The 16,329-nt window shown below is 38.0% G+C and overlaps 1 protein-coding gene across 7 annotated transcripts in view; it reads left to right on the top strand.

The window, feature by feature from the left end:
- The window catches only part of NEK1 (NIMA related kinase 1), a 224,020-nt gene that overhangs the window by 132,848 nt on the left and 74,843 nt on the right, over positions 1–16,329 (top strand). For 6 of the 7 annotated variants that reach the window (XM_059926738.1, XM_059926733.1, XM_059926735.1 and 3 more), the window contains 4 exons: positions 6,068–6,151; positions 6,577–6,660; positions 7,084–7,161; positions 7,742–7,837. In XM_059926738.1, coding sequence (XP_059782721.1) covers positions 6,068–6,151; positions 6,577–6,660; positions 7,084–7,161; positions 7,742–7,837 — 342 coding nt within the window. The remainder of the gene's footprint in view (positions 1–6,067; positions 6,152–6,576; positions 6,661–7,083; positions 7,162–7,741; positions 7,838–16,329) is intronic. The other variant, XM_059926737.1, reaches the window with a different exon arrangement.

The raw sequence follows: 16,329 nt of genomic DNA, 5'->3' as shown, positions 1-16,329 counted from the left end.
TCTACCCATAGCAGCAGTTGCCACAAAGCTCTGTGTCCCCATGCTGTCCACCTAATGACAAGGAGACCAGGCCCAGTGGCATCTGCCCCTCACCCCCACCCTCAGGAGATTTTCAGTAACAGCAGGTGATGCAGGGAAGCAGCTTCATCCTCACAGAATAACAGCAGGATGGACTGAGCAGGAGCTCCATCAGCACCGGAACAGCAAAGCAGACCAGATTAACATTACAAGAGTTCAGAAGGCCAAACTGTCATTGGAGTAAAGCCCCACAAAAGTAGGCCAGGACCTAAATGGCCTGCTCAAACAGAACATGTAAATAGGATCAAGAGTCTTCTAACATAATACCTAAAATATTCAGGATACAGTAAAAAAATCACTTGTCATACCAAGAACCAGGAAAACCACAACTTGACATTGAGCTGACCTAGGGCCAATTGAATACTGGAATTATCTGGCAAAGATTTTAAAGCTGCTTTAAACAAATGCTTCAACAAGCAATTAGGAATTCTCTGGAATGAAAAAAGGGGGAAATCTCAGTGAAGGATTAGAAGTTATAAAAAGAACCAAATGGCAGTTATATAATTGGAAAAATATAATAACCAAAATTTAAAATTCACTGGGTAGAATCAGTAGTAAAGTGGAGCTGATGGAGATGTAATCACTGAACTTGAAGGCAGATCAATTGAATTTACTCAATCTGATCAACAGAAAAAAGACTGAAAAAAATTATCAGAGTCTTAAGGATTTGTGGGACAATAACAAAAGATTTAACATTTGTATCGTTGGAGCCCAAAGGATAATAGAAAGAGCATGGGACTGGAAAATGTATTTGAAGAAATAATGGCTGAAAACTTTCCACATTTGGTGAAAGACATAAATTTAAAGCTTCAAGAAGCTGAGCAAACCCCCAAATAGGATACACTTAAAGAAATCTTCACCTAGGAATATTAAACTTCTGAAAGTAAAAGACAAAGAAAACAAATATTAAAATAGCCAGAGAGAAATGACACATTAGCTATAAAGGACTACCAATTGGAACAACACCAAATTTCTCATCTGAAACCACGGAGTCCAGAAAGAAGTGGCATAAAAATTTTCAAGTGCTGAAAGAAAAGAACTGTCAACCCTGAAACCTATATTTGATGAAACCGTCCTTCAGGAATGAAGGGGAAATAAAGACATTCTCAAACGAAATAAGCTAAAAGAATTTGTTGTTAACGTAGCAAACAGAATTACTAGGGAGAAAGAGAGACATTACGTAATAACAAAAGAATCAGTCCAATAAGGAGTTATCGCAATCCTTAATGGGTGTATACCAAACAACCAAACTTCAAAATATATAAAACTAATAGAGCTGAAAGGAGAAATAAACAAATCCACAAGTATAGTTGGGGACTTGAACACATCCTCAGTGATTGATAGAACTGCTAGTCGGAAATCAGCAAGGGTATAGAATAGCTAAACACCACCACAGGCCACCAAGATCTAATTTACATCCTATCCAACAATAGCAGAATACGTTATTTTTTCAAGTGCCCATGGACCATTCACCAAGATAGACCATATGCTGGATCATAAAACATCTTAACTAATTCAGAAAAATTAAAGTTATATGACATATTCTTTGAACGTAATGGAATCAAACTAGAAATCAATAATAGAAAGATGACAAGAAAATCTACAAACACTTGAAAGTTAAAAATACTTCTAAATAATACAGAGACAAAGAGGAAATCTAAAAGGAAAGTTAAAAATACAAAGAATGAATGAAAATACACACATCACAACATATCAAAAAAAGTGAGATGCAGCTAAAGCACTGCTGTGAGGGAAATTTATAGCACTAAAGGCTATAATTCTATAGCCTTAATTCTTAATTAAGAATTCTAATTAATTCTAAGGTAATTAGAAAAGAAGAAAAGTCTCAAATCAGTAGTCTAAGTAGTAGTCTAAGTTCCTACCTGAAGATGCTAGAAAAAGAAGAGCAAGATAGACCCAAAGCAAGCAGAATGAGGGAAATCATTAAGAGTAGAAGTCAGTGAAATTGAAAACAGGAACACTTCTGAGAAATGTAATGAAACAAAAAATTGGTTCTTAGAAAAAAATGACTGAAATTGATAAATCTCTAGCAAGATTGATAAAAATAAAGAGATGACACAAATCACCAATATCAGGAATGAAACAGGATATCACTACAGATCTAGTGAGTAAAAAGATGACAACTTTACACTCATAAGTTAAACAGCCTAGAAGAAATGCACCAACTATTTGAAAACCACGAACTACCAGAACTTAGCCAAATTGAAATAGATAAATAGCCCTATAACTATTTTTAAAATTGAACTTTTGATTAAAAACTGACAAGAAATAAATCTCCAGGCCTAAATGGTTTCACTGGCAAATTTTACCAAACACTCAAAGAATTAACATCAATGTGATAAAATGATACTCTCTCTTTCAGGCTGTCAGAGCAGAAGGAACACTTCCCAACTCATTTTGAGGCCTGTATTACCCTGATAGCAAAACTGTACAAATACAGCACAAAAAAGAAAACCACAGACTAATATCTCATTAACTTAAATGCAAAAATTCTCAACAGATTTTAGCAAATTGAATCCAACCACAACCAAGTGGGATTTAGTCTGGAAACCCAAGTCTGTTTCGATATTAGAAAATCAGTGAGACCCACCATATCAACAGGCTAAAGAAGAAAAATCATGTGATCATAACAATGGATGCAGAAAATCTTTTGACAGAATTCAACATCATAATAAATAAAAACTATCAGTAAGTAGAAAGCAAGGGGAATGTCCTCAACCTCATAATAGGCGTCTATAAACAAACTTACACCTAACTTATTACTTACAGGTGGAGGACTGAATGCTCTCCCTCTACAGTCTGGAAAAGGACAAGGAAGTTAGCTCTCACCACTGTTAATCAACATACTGCTGGCAGTTTTGGTTACTGCAGTAAGGAAAGAAAAAGAAAGAAAAGGCATACAGATTTGAAAAGAAGGAATGAAACTGTTGCTATTTCCAGTTGACATGATTATCTGCATAGAATATCTGAAGGACTCTATCAAAACACTCCTAGAAATAAAAAATGAATTTATTATAGTTATAAAAGTATAAGGTCACTTCACAAAAATCAACTGATTTCTGTACGTTGACAATGAACAAGTGGAAACATATTAAAAAAAACGCAATACCATTTACAGTTGCTCCAAAGAAAATGAAAAATAGTATAACAAAACATGCAGGGTTTGTACAATTAAAATGACAAAATCTTGATGAAATTGAAGATTTAAATATTTGGAGAATCATACCATGTTCATTAATTGGAAGACTCAAGGTAATAAAAACGGCAAGTATTCTTAAATTGTTTTACTAATAATTGTAATTCTTAGTAAAATCTCAGAAACATTTTTTTATAGACAAGCTTATTCTAAAATTTATATAGACAGAGAAAGGCTTTAAAATAGCCAGAGCAATTCTGAAGAAGACTGAAGTGGGAAGAATGACTCTTCCTGGTGTCACGGCTTGCTTAGGTCAGTGGAGCAGTGTGGGGAACCCAGAAGTAAATTCACACCAATATGCCCTGCTAATTCTTGACAAAGAAGCAAAAGCAGTTCAGTGGAGGAGGGATTGCCTTTTCAGTGTTAGTGCTGGAGAAATTGGACATCCATCTGTAGGCAAAAATATGAACCTTGACCTAAACCTCACACCTAAAATAATTAACTCAAAACAGATCATGCACTCTAATTTAAAACATAAAATTGTGAAACTTAGAGAAAAAGAAGAAAATTTCAAGACCTAGGACTAGACGAAGAGTGCTTAGACTTGACACCAAAAGCACAATCCATAAAAGAAAAACTTGATAAACTGGACTTCATGAGAATTTAAAACTTTTGCTCTGCAAAAGACCCTGGTAAGAGGAAGAATATACAAGTTACAGATTGGGGGAAAATATTTCTAAACCCCATGTTTAACAAAGGACTTATATCTAGAACATATAAAAACCCACCAAAACTCAACATTAAAAATACAAAGAGTCCAGTTAGAAAATGGGTAAAAGACAGTCTAAACATTTCATGGAGGAGGATGAATGGCAGACACAGACACAGATGGCAGATAAACACGTGAAAAGATGTTCAACATCATTAGCCATTTGGGAAATGCAAGCTAAAACCGCAATAGTGTAGCACTGCCCATCCATCAGAATGGCTCAAATAAAATTGTGATAAAACCAAATGCTGGTGAGGATGTGGAAAAAGTGGCTGACCATAACATGGCTAGTAGGGATGTTACATGATACAGCCACTTTGCAAAACTGTTTGGCAGTGCCTTTTAAAACTACAAATGGATCTGTCATACCAAGAGCAGGTAATTCCACTCTTGGGCATTTGTCCCAGAGAAGAGAAAACTTATTTTCACTAAGAAACTTATTACATGCATGTTCTTAGCAGCTTTGTTCTTAATAGCCAAAACTGTGAAACCCCAGTGTCCTTCAACGGGTGAATGAATGAACAAATTATGGCACTTCCATACCATAGTCTGCTGCTCAGCACTGAGATGGAACAGGCCATTCAGTCGTGCGTCCAGTGCCTTGCAGGGACTGCGAGGAAGTAATACCAAGTGAAAACAGTCAACCTCAGAAGGATGCATACTGTGCGATTCCGTACATACATACAGAACTTGTGAAATACAATTGTAGACGTGGAGAACAGATTGGTAGTTGACGGGCAGGGATGGGAGCCGTGAATGTGGCTGTGAAGTGACATAGTAATGGTACAGTTAAGTATCTTGATTTGATGGTGGTCACATAAGGCTACGTGTGTGATAAAATTGGACTGATGCAGATACAGAAACGTGAGCGCTTGTAACTGGTGAAATCTCTGTGGTTCGTGCAGTGCCAGCTTCCCAGTGTGGATAGGTACCACAGTTATGCAGGACGATACAGTTGGGAGAGGGTGGGTGAAGGGTACACGGGACCTCCCTGTACATTACTTCTCACCTTTCTGTTGTTATCTATAATATTTCAAAGTAAAATGGTTGAATTCCTACATAGGCATAGAAGGAAATCTGGAGGAGAACACTCTGAAACTGTAAGTTTCTCAGATGGTAGAATTACGAATGATTTGTAATTTCTTTGTTTCATACGTTTTCAACAGTGAACATATATGATTTTTATGAGAGAAAAAAAATACTGACATAAGCTAAATGGATTCAATGAAAACTAATTTCCAATGGAAATGTTCATTGCAAAATTTGCTCAAAAGGGTCCATTTGAATTACGAACTTGGAGGGCATTGGTAGTCTTGGAAGATTTTCAGAGCCACAGTGGGATCAGAACACAGAGTGTAGCAGATTTAAAAATAAATGGGAAGCAGGTAAAAGCAGGGAAATATAAAAAGTACGCATTCAGCAAGCCGACAGAAAGATGTGAGAAGGGGAAGTGGGATGAGGATTTTTCAATTGGGAGGCTCTTGAACCGCAGCTGGTGCCGCAGAAAGAGAAAGTGGGTAATTATGAGTAATTTCTAAGGAGGCGATCATTCCATGCTTGTGATAAACCATGTTAGTTGGCATGTGGTTGGGCGGGTCATTTGCAGTCCAGGACCAGGGCGTGCCCGGGTGCAGGGAGTTGGAGCTCATGTTATTCCCTGTCATGTGCATGTGCGTGTGCGTGTGTGTGTGTGCGCATGTGTGTTTACTATGTAAGTGAACACGTGGAAATGATGGGCCTTTGTAGAGGAAGATTTTGATTTGGGGTTTAGCTAACCTCCAAAGCAGTTTTAAAAAACCTGTTGACTTAAATGGCTAATAAAAAGGTAGCTGGTCTCTATTTGAATAATTACATTTGGGGTTTAACTGCTTCCTTCTATTCTCACTGAATGTGTTGGTTAAATCGCCAAAGGAGAATGCCAGTGTCTGTTATCAGTTTATCAGCTAATCAGCTAGACATGATCAGTATTTGCCACCAGAAGTAGTGGCGCCGGGTGGTCCCTAGGTAAGATGCTGCTGTAGCCTTAGTCGTTCTTTAACCTTAGTACATTAAATGATGCACAGGGCACCCTGCACAACCTGGCAGCTCTGTGCGAAGGCAGGCGCAGCTCTTCACGAGGAGGGAAGCCGAGAAGCAAAGAGGAAGAGGTACGCCTCCTGCATGCTCGCTGCCTCACGCCGTCACTTTGAGTTGATTGCCTTCCTTTCCTGCATGGTTTAAATTCCTAACAATGACTGGACGATCTTTAGGTCTGTAGGGACCTGTTAATATATTTTGACTGACATACTGTGTCATAATTTTGCCCCATAACTGTTATTCAGAATTCTGAGTTCAATTTCTTTTCTTTTGATAAAATTAAAAATTTGTTATTGTGTTGTATTTCTTTTCAGAAGCAAATTGATCTAGATTAAACACTTGAAAGCTAATATTACATTGCCATTAACCAGATTTCAAAACTTTTATTTCTTATATTCACATTAACACCTTTCTTTAAATGAAAAGCATTTTAGCAATGCAAACGGTAGTTTTTCTTTTAAATTAAAATGTTGTGGTTTTTTTTTTCTCTTTGTAGGTTTATCTGGCAAGGCTGAGACAAATAAGACTGCAGAATTTCAATGAGCGCCAACAGATTAGAGCCAAACTTCGCGGTGAAAAGGCAGGTTGAAAATCTCTTTTTCAGAAAGTAATTGAATGACATTATAATACACTGAGATTATGTGCCACTAACACAAAATAAAGTCTGATGAAGACAGTGAAAGTCAAAGACCAGAAAACTATATACATAGAGTTACAGTATATCTTATTTATATGACTTTAAATTGATAAGACCTTTTGTTCCGGGGAGATTCTGAGAGGAGAGTGTGAGTGGTACCCATGGACATATAAAATGGTACATTTTATATCCTTCTGTTTCTGTCTTTTTTTTTCAGTGTCCATAGGAGTTGACGGTTGTAGAGAGTTCTGTTGCAGCTGTGAACAAGTTGCCATTTTTCATTTTTAGATGTTAGTTGATTCATGTGAAGTCTACAGTGAGTTTGCGGTTCTATCCTAAGTGGTCTGCTCACTACTTATTTTGTAGAAAGAAGCTGACAGCTCCGAAGGACAGGAAGGAAGTGAGGAGACTGACGTGAGGCGTAAGAAAGTGGAAGCGCTGAAGGTATGTACTGGAAGTGATACAGGTTTTCTTAGAGGAAATGGGAACTCGAGATAGAAAGTTGTGTTCTTAAGTCTTTCGTAGTAAACCAACTTACTCTCTTGCCTTAACTTTTCTTTCCCTTTTATCCCTCACTTTTGCATTTCTGAAAAATAACGGTTTTCTCTCTTCATGTCATATTTATGGAGAGCAATTTGATGAAGCCACAGCATAAATACATGAAACTATCACACAAGTAACCTTAAGAAGAGAAAATGGTAACCCTAAAAGTGAAAAACATAATCTCCGTTTCTGTGAAGACAAGTTTGTGCATAATAGTCATAGTTGTAAATTTTTGAATTTTTATTTCCATTTGACTGTACCTGCATTTATTTTCATTCCAGAAATACTTATTGAGCAACTGCTGTGTGTTGGCAGCCCGTTTAGGTGCTGGGCATGCAGCTTACGTTTGTGTTCTGGAACCACACACACCCACTTCTTTTTTGGCTAATGAGGAAATATTTTTATAGACCTGGAAAAACAAATAGGCAAACCCCGCACCTTTCTTTCTGGCACTAGCTGTGCTGATTGTCTTCATTTCCAGGCCCAGGTGAGCGCCCGCGCGGCTGTGCTGAAGGAGCAGCTAGAACGTAGGAGGAAGGAGGCGTACGAGAGAGAGAAGAAGCTGTGGGAGGAGCATGTGAGCCTTGCCCCTGTCGTCGTCCTGCCGGGTCCCTGCCCGCCCGCTTTCACTGGGTGCTGCGCCAGCCTTATGGTTCTGTGGTCCTATTTTCTCCCTCTCGTTCATTTCCCCTGCGTCTCTCTGTCTCTGTCGTCATTTAAGGACGATCCATATGGAAGTTATTTTGGGGTTTGATTTGAGGTGAGAACCCAACGTGCTTTATTTAGTCTTTGTTATTGCCAAGTAGTTAATCAAAGTCCCAGCATCACTTAATGCCTGCAACATTTCTTCTGCCCCTGATCTGCAGTGCTGCCTGTGAGAGACGAGACGCCTGTGTGTCCTGGAGGACGAGTCCATGCCTATTCCCCAGGGCCCTGTTTTGCTTGGAATTATGGGTTTAGAATATATTTAATTCCTGGAAGGGTTCTTCCCTCATTTCCCCTTCACTCTTCTTTTTCATTTGTTTTCCTTACTTATTTGCTCTCTTTTTCTCTGAGAGGTACAGTTTAGGGTAATTTTTTTTCTTTTTTCTTTTCTTAAATCCTGTTGGGATTTTGATCATACTACTTTAAACCTACAAATTAACTTAAGAAGAACTGACGAGTTTATAATAGTCTTTATCCAGAAACGTGTTAAATATCTACACTTACTTGTATCTTTTATATCTCTTACGTAATTTTGATCATTTTTAACTCATACTTGTTATATTTCTTGTAAAGCTCATTTCTTGATGGTTTATCATTGCATTTCTGCTTTTAAACGTTTGTTTTTTTCTAACAGAATAGTGCTGATATTTGGAGAAATTGTTGGGTTTTGCTTCTCTCTTATGCAGTGAGTGTGCCTGTTCTACCAATTTTGAGGGGTTTCAGCATGCAACAGTATCACTGACAAGCAGTCATGATATACATCCTAACACTAATTGCTACCGTTCATAATTGTTTATTGTATGCAAGCCAGATTATAACCACTGCCCATGGATCGCTTCACTTACTCTTTACGACTTTACAAAGCAGATAAAGAAAGGATAAAACAATTAGATGAGGTCACATTTTCAGGAAGTATGGAATAGGGATAGGAACCTGTGCCCGTCAGGTATCGAAGTCTTAGTATTCTTAGGCGGTACGCCTAATTCCCCTGCTTTCTTTAAGTTTTGCCTTTTATTACCACTTTATTCTTACTGCATTGGCCAGAACTTCTAGGACAGAGTTAAATAGTAATGGGGATAATACTTTTGTTCCTGTCTTTAGTGGAAATACTTTAGTCATTTCTCTGTTATGTATGGTAAAATAGTAAGGAATATAATTTTACATCTGGGTTTTACAGTTTTTATCAGACTTGTGTTTTGGTGTTTTATCAGATGTCTTTTGTGTATCTCTTAATATGATTGTGTTTCTTCTGAATCCACCCGTTGATGTCATATACAGGGAGATTCTCTTACCGTATTCCTAATGAAAAAGAACCGTTTAGCTATGAAGCATGAGTGAAAGAGACAGAACTCCAGAAATCAGAATAAGTCTAAGGGTTTTTTGATAGTTCCCTTTCGTTTTCTCCTCCCAGCAATTTTGATTTCTCCACCCTCCGCTAGTTACGTTTTTCTCTGTAGTTTCCAGAGTCCAGTAGTGGAGAACTCTCGTCTTGTTTGCCACGTCATGAACAAGTCTTGACTATGAGACAGTAACTGTCACAGGGTATCTCATCTTCCTCCCAAATCATAATTACTGTTATCTGGTACTTATCTTCTGGCCTGTTGGTCCCAGTCTTACCTGGCTTCAGATTGTTATGCTGTTTAAATCATGTTTTAATTCTAGTGTTTTTTACTTCCTCCTTTCTTTTTTTTTTTGAATTTTTGAATTTCATTAAAAAAATTTTTTTATACAGCAGGTTCTTATTAGTTATCCATTTTATACATATTAGTGTATATATGTCAATCCCAAGCTCCCAGTTCATCCCACCACCACCACCCTCCCCCCAGTCCCTGCTTTCCCCCTTTGCTGTTTGTTCTCTGTATCTGTGTCTCTATTTCTGCCCTGCAGATGAGTTCATCTGTACCATTTTTCTAGGTTCCCCGTATATGCATTAATATACGATATTTGTTTTTCTCTTTCTGACTTACTTCACTCTGTATGACAGTCTCTAGATCCATCCACGTCTCTACAAATGACCCAGTTTCGTTCCTTTTTATGGCTGAGTAATATTCCATTGTATATGTGTACCACATCTTCTTTATCCATTCGTCTGTCGATGATCATTTAGGTTGCTTCCATGACCTGGCTATTGTAAATAGGGCTGCAGTGAACATTGGGGTGCATGTGTCTTTTTGAATTATGGTTTTCTCTGGGTATATGCCCAGTAGTGGGATTGCTGGGTCATATGGTAATTCTATTTTTAGTTTTTTAGGAACCTCCATACTGTTCTCCATAGAGGCTGTATCAATTTACATTCCCACCAACAGTGCAAGAGAGTTCCCTTTTCTCCACACCCTTTCCAGCATTTATTGTTTGTAGATTTTCTGATGATGCCCATTCTAACTGGTGTGAGGTGATACCTCATTGTGGTTTTGATTTACATTTCTCTAATAATTAGTGATGTTGAGAAGCTTTTCATTTCCTTCTTGGCCATCTGTATGTCTTCTTTGGAGAAATGTCTATTTAGGTCTTCTGCCCATTTTTGGATTGGGTTGTTTGTTTTTTTAATACTGAACTGCATGAGCTGTTTATATATTTTGGAAATTAATCCTTTGTCTGTTGATTCATTTGCAAATATTTTCTCCCATTCTGAGGGTTGTCTTTTTGTCTTGTTTCTAGTTTGCTTTGCAAAAGCTTTTAAGTTTCATTAGATCCCATTTGTTTATTTTTGCTTTTATTTCCATTACTCTAAGAGGTGAATCAAAAAAGATCTTGCTGTGATTTATGTCAAAGAGTGTTCTTCCTATGTTTTCCTCTAAGAGTTTTATAGTGTCTGGCCTAACATTTAGGTCTCTAATCCATCTTGAGTTTATTTTTGTATATGGTATTAGGGAGTGATCTAATTTCATTCTTTTACACGTAGCTGTCCAGTTTTCCCAGCACCACTTATTGAAGAGGCTGTCTTTTCTGCTTTGTATGTCCTTACCTCCTTTGTCATAGATTAGTTGACCATAGGTGTATGGGTTTCTCTCTGGGCTTTCTATCTTGTTCCATTGATCTATATTTCTCTTTTTGTGCCAGTACCATATTGTCTTGATTACTGTAGCTTTGTAGTATAGTCTGAAGTCAGGGAGTCTGATTCCTCCAGCTCCATTTTTTTCCCTCAGGACTGCTTTGGCTATTCGGGGTCTTTTGTGTCTCCATACAAATTTTAAGATTTTTTGTTCTAGTTCTGTAAAAAATGCCATTGGTAATTTGATAAGGATTGCATTGAATCTGTAGATTGCTTTGGGTAGTATAGTCATTTTCACAATATTGATTCTTCCAATCCAAGAAAACGGTATATCTCTCCACCTATTTGTATCATCTTTCATTTCTTTCACCAGTGTCTTGTAGTTTTCTGCATACAGGTCTTTTGTCTCCCTGAGTAGGTTTATTCCTAGGTATTTTATTCTTTTTGTTGCACTGGTAAATGGGAGTGTTTCCTTAATTTCTCTTTCAGATTTTTCATCATTAGTGTATAGGAATGCAAGAGATTTCCGTGCATTAATTTTGCATCCTGCAACTTTACCAAATTCATTGATTAGCTCTAGTAGTTTTCTGGTGGCATCTTTAGGATTCTCTATGTATAGTATCATGTCATCTGCAAACAGTGACAGTTTTACTTCTTCTTTTCCAATCTGTATTCCTTTTATTTCTTTTTCTTCTCTGATTGCCATGGCTAGGACTTCCAAAACTATGTTGAATAACAGTTGTTAGAGTGGACAACCTTGTCTTGTTCCTGATCTTAGAGGAAATGCTTTCAGTTTTTCATCATTGAGAATGATGTTGGCTGTGGGTTTGTCGTATATGGCCTTCATTATGTTGAGGTAGGTTACCTCTATGCCCACTTTCTGGAGAGTTTTTATCATAAATGGGTGTTGAGTTTTATCAAAAGCTTTTTCTGCATCTATTGAGATGATCATATGGTTTTTATTCTTCAATTTGTTAATATGGTGTATCACATTGATTGATTTGCGTATATTGAAGAATCCTTGCATCCCTGGGATAAATCCCACTTGATCATGGTGTATGATCCTTTTAATGTGTTGTTGAATTCTGTTTGCTAGTATTTTGTTGAGAATTTTTGCATCTATGTTCATCAGTGATACTGGTCTGTAGTTTTCTTTTTTTGTAGTATCTTTGTCTGCTTCTGGTATCAGGGTGATGGTAGCATCATAGAATGAGTTTGAGTGTGTTCCTTCCTCTGCAATTTTTTGGAAGAGTTTGAGAAGGATGGGTGTTAGCTCTTCTCTAAATGTTTGATAGAATTCACCTGTGAAGCCATCTGGTCCTGGACTTCTGTTTGTTGGAAGATTTTTAATCACAGTTTCAATTTCATTACTTGTGATCGGTCTGTTCATATTTTCTATTTCTTCCTGGGTCAGTCTTGGAAGGTTATACCTTTCTAAGAATTTGTCCATTTCTTCCAGGTTGTCCATTTTATTGGCATAGAGTTGCTTGTAGTAGTCTCTTAGGATGCTTTGTATTTCTGTGGTGTCTGTTGTAACTTCTCCTTTTTCATTTCTAATTTTATTGATTTGAGTCCTCTCCCTCTTTTTCTTGATGAGTCTGGCTAATGGTTTATCAATTTTGTGTATCTTCTCAAAGAACCAGCTTTTAGTTGTATTGATCTTTGCTATTGTTTTCTTTGTTTCTGTTTCATTTATTTCTGCTCTGATCTTTACAATTTCTTTCCTTCTGCTAACTTTGGGTTTTGTTTGTTCTTCTTTCTCTAGGTCCTTTAGGTGTAAGGTTAGATTGTTTACTTGAGATGTTTCTTGTTTCTTTAGGTAGGCTTGTATAGCTATAAACTTCCCTCTTAGAACTGCTTTTGCTGCATCCCATAGGTTTTGGATCGTCGTGTTTTCATTGTCATTTGTCTCTAGGTATTTTTTGATTTCCTCTTTGATTTCTTCAGTGGTGTCTTGGTTATTTAGTAACGTATTGTCTAGCCTCCATGTGTTTGTGTTTTTTACGGTTTTTTCCCTGTGATTCATTTCTAATCTCATAGCATTGTGGTCAGAAAAGATGCTTGATATGACTTCAGTTTTCTTAAATGTACTGAGGCTTGATTTGTGACCCAAGATGTGATCTATTCTGGAGAATGTTCCATGTGCACTTGAGAAGAAAGTGTAATCTGCTGTTTTGGGATGGAATGTCCTATAAATATCAATTAAATCTATCTGGTCTATTGTGTGATTTAAAGCTTCTGTTTCCTTATTTATTTTCATTTTGGATGATCTGTCCATTGGTGTAAGAGAGTGGTTATCGTCCCCCACTATTATTGTGTTAGTGTCAATTTCCTCTTCTATAGCTGTTAGCAGTTGCCTTATGTATTGAAGTGCTCCTATGTTGGGTGCATATATATTTATAATTGTTATCTCTTCTTCTTGGATTGATCCCTTGATCATTATGTAGTGTCCTTCCTTGTCTCTTGTAACGTTTTTTATTTTAAAGTCTATTTTATCTGATATGAGTACTGCTACTCCAGCTTTCTTTTGATTTCCATTAGCATGGAATATCTTTTTCCATCCCCTCACTTTCAGTCTGTATGTGTCCCTAGGTCTGAAGTGGGTCTCTTATAGACAGCATATAGATGGGTCTTGTTTTTGTATCCATTCAGCAAGCCTGTGTCTTTTGGTTGGAGCATTTAATCCATTCACGTTTAAGGTAGTTATCCATATGTATGTTCCTATTACCATTTTCTTAATTGTTATGGGTTTCTCTTTGTAGGTCCTTTTCTTCTCTTGTGTTTCCCACTTAGAGAAGTTCCTTTAGCATTTGTTGTAGGGCTGGTTTGGTGGTGTTGAATTCTGTTAGCTTTTGCTTGTCTGTACAGCTTTTGATTTCTCCATGAAATCTGAATGAGATCCTTGCTGGGTAGAATAATCTTGATTGTAGGTTCTTCCCTTTCATCACTTTAAATATATTGTGCCACTCCCTTCTGTTTGTAGAGTTTCTGCTGAGAAATCAGCTGTTAACCTTATGGGAGTTCCTTTTATGTTGTTTGTCATTTTTCCCTTGTTGCTTTCAGTAATTTTTCTTTGTCTTTAATTTTTGTCAGTTTGATTACTGTGTGTCTCAGCGTGTTTCTCCTTGGATTTATCCTGCCTGGCACATTCTGCGCTTCCTGGACTTGGGTGGCTATTTCCTTTCCTATGTTAGGGAAGTTTTCGACTATAATCTCTACAAATATTTTCTCAGGTCCTTTCTTTCTCTCTTCTCCTTCTGGGACCCCTATAATGTGAATGTTGTTACGTTTAATTTTGTCCCAGAGCTCTCTTAGGCTGTCTTCATTTCTTCTCATTTTTCTTTCTTTATTCTGTTCCATGGCAGTGAATTCCACCAGTCTGTCTTCCAGGTCGCTTATCTGTTCTTCTGCCTCCATTATTCTGCTATTGATTCCTTCTAGTGTGTTTTTCATTTCAGTTATTGTATTGTTCATCTCTCTTTGTTTGTTCTTTAATTCTTCTAGGTTTTTGTTCTTTAATTCTTCTAGGTCTTTGTTCAACATTTCTTGCATCTTTTTGCTCTTTACCTCCATTCTTTTTCCGAGGTCCTGGGTCATCTTCATTATCATTATTCTGAATTCTTTTTCTGGAAGGTTGCCTGTCTCCACTTCATTTAGTTGTTTTTCTGGGGTTTTATCTTGTTCCTTTATCTGGTACATAGCCCTCTGCCTTTTCATCTTGTCTGTCTTTCTGTGAATGTAGTTTTTGTTCCACAGTCTGAAGGATTGTAGTTCTTTTTTCTTCTGCTCTCTGCCCTCTGGCATATTTCCCCCTTTCTTTTCCTTTGTTTCAGACATAGCATGCATAGGTGGTGAGTATGAAATAATTGCTGTGCTAACTTATTGCCTCTTCTGCAAGAGAACGTTGTAGCAACCACATTTGTCAGAAGTAGAAATATCTCATCTTCATAGTCAGAGCTAGTAATTTGTCCTCTTAGCCGAATCCTTTCAGACTTACCTCATGTGGAAATGAGAGTGAGCCTACCTTTGGTGGACTCTGTATAGTGGAGTGGGGAACGGTCTGCTTTTGTTCTCTTGAGCCCAGGAAGCAGAAACATTTCGTCCTTTGCTGATTTGCGTAGTGGGGCAGTTTCTATCAGGGTGAATCAGTATGAAACTGCCTGTGTATCCTTTTTAATCGGCTTTCCTTGGGTTCAGCCTGCTGCTGTCATCCTTGTGTTCAGCTGCAGGATCGCAGTTGCAAGCTTTAAGGGCCATCGCCCCCTCCTAGGTTACAGTTTAATCTTTAATAATCCATTCTGGCCATCTGCATAGCACATGAAGGCGATTGTGAGAGTAAGGTAGCCATTAAATACAGTGAGGAGCTTATGCTTAGTGCACATTAGCCTTATTTTAAGAATGTGATCCATTATGCAGAACTGCACGGGGCCTCGGAGTATTTGATGACAGCAGCCTGCATGGCGACACCCTGGAGTCTTAGAGGTGGTCAGTGCTCCGCATCCCTCCCCTCAGTGTGCATGCAGAGGCCCTCACTGTGCTGCCTGTATAGACACCTTGTATGGTTCCTCACACAAGGTGGAGCGAATGGCTGTGTCATCGTTCACGTTGTGGTTGGCACGTGGGACCCTGGAATAGCACCTTAATCACTGGGAGATGTTTCCTTTTCTCCCAGTCACGTAGGCACCGCTCACGTTAGTGATTTAGAATGTTACGCTTCTAATGGCTCAAGTTAGTACATCTCAGAGAACACAAGCATGAGCTTTGTCATTATATTTCTTTCCCAAAAATCTGCCCTTGGTGGGTTGAAACATAGCCCACAAGCATGTTTAAACGTGGTCTTGAGCACATCTTGTATGATGGTTTTCTAAAGCGCAGTTCCCCAAGCAGGCTTCCTTTCCATCGCTTGTTCCTCACTGTCCTGCCTGTTGGATGAGGTCGTGACCCCTGTCATCTAAGCTGTCACAGCCTGGTGCACAGTCTGCACACTTCTTCGCATCAATTCAGGCGGCATGTTGGTGAAAGTCTGCTCCTTGGTTAGGTCAGAGACTGTGTTTTGAATATGATGACTTCCTCTTTTATTGCATTTCACTCTTTGTTGTGTATTTCATGTCTGTCTTTGTCCCATTCTTTGGACACAGGCCTCTAAGCTTCCCCCAGGGTGGACACACTCCCCAACTTGGCTACCTCAGAATCTTCTATCCTTAGTCTTGCCATCTAATCTCATCCATCTAAATAGACACATCCTGAGGTCACTTTGGAATAATGCTCTCTGAGCCAAGTCTCACTGGATATTAAAAGAGTTCCAGAGATCTCTGAAATATATGTTTGACATCAAAGGATTCAAGAACATCAGAGAGAATCAGGATTCCACT

Source organism: Balaenoptera ricei, chromosome 6 (genome assembly GCF_028023285.1).
Source record: "Balaenoptera ricei isolate mBalRic1 chromosome 6, mBalRic1.hap2, whole genome shotgun sequence".
Classification (NCBI taxonomy): domain Eukaryota; kingdom Metazoa; phylum Chordata; class Mammalia; order Artiodactyla; family Balaenopteridae; genus Balaenoptera; species Balaenoptera ricei.
Note: the sequence above shows the minus strand (reverse complement) of the source record. Positions and strands in the feature narration are given on the sequence as shown.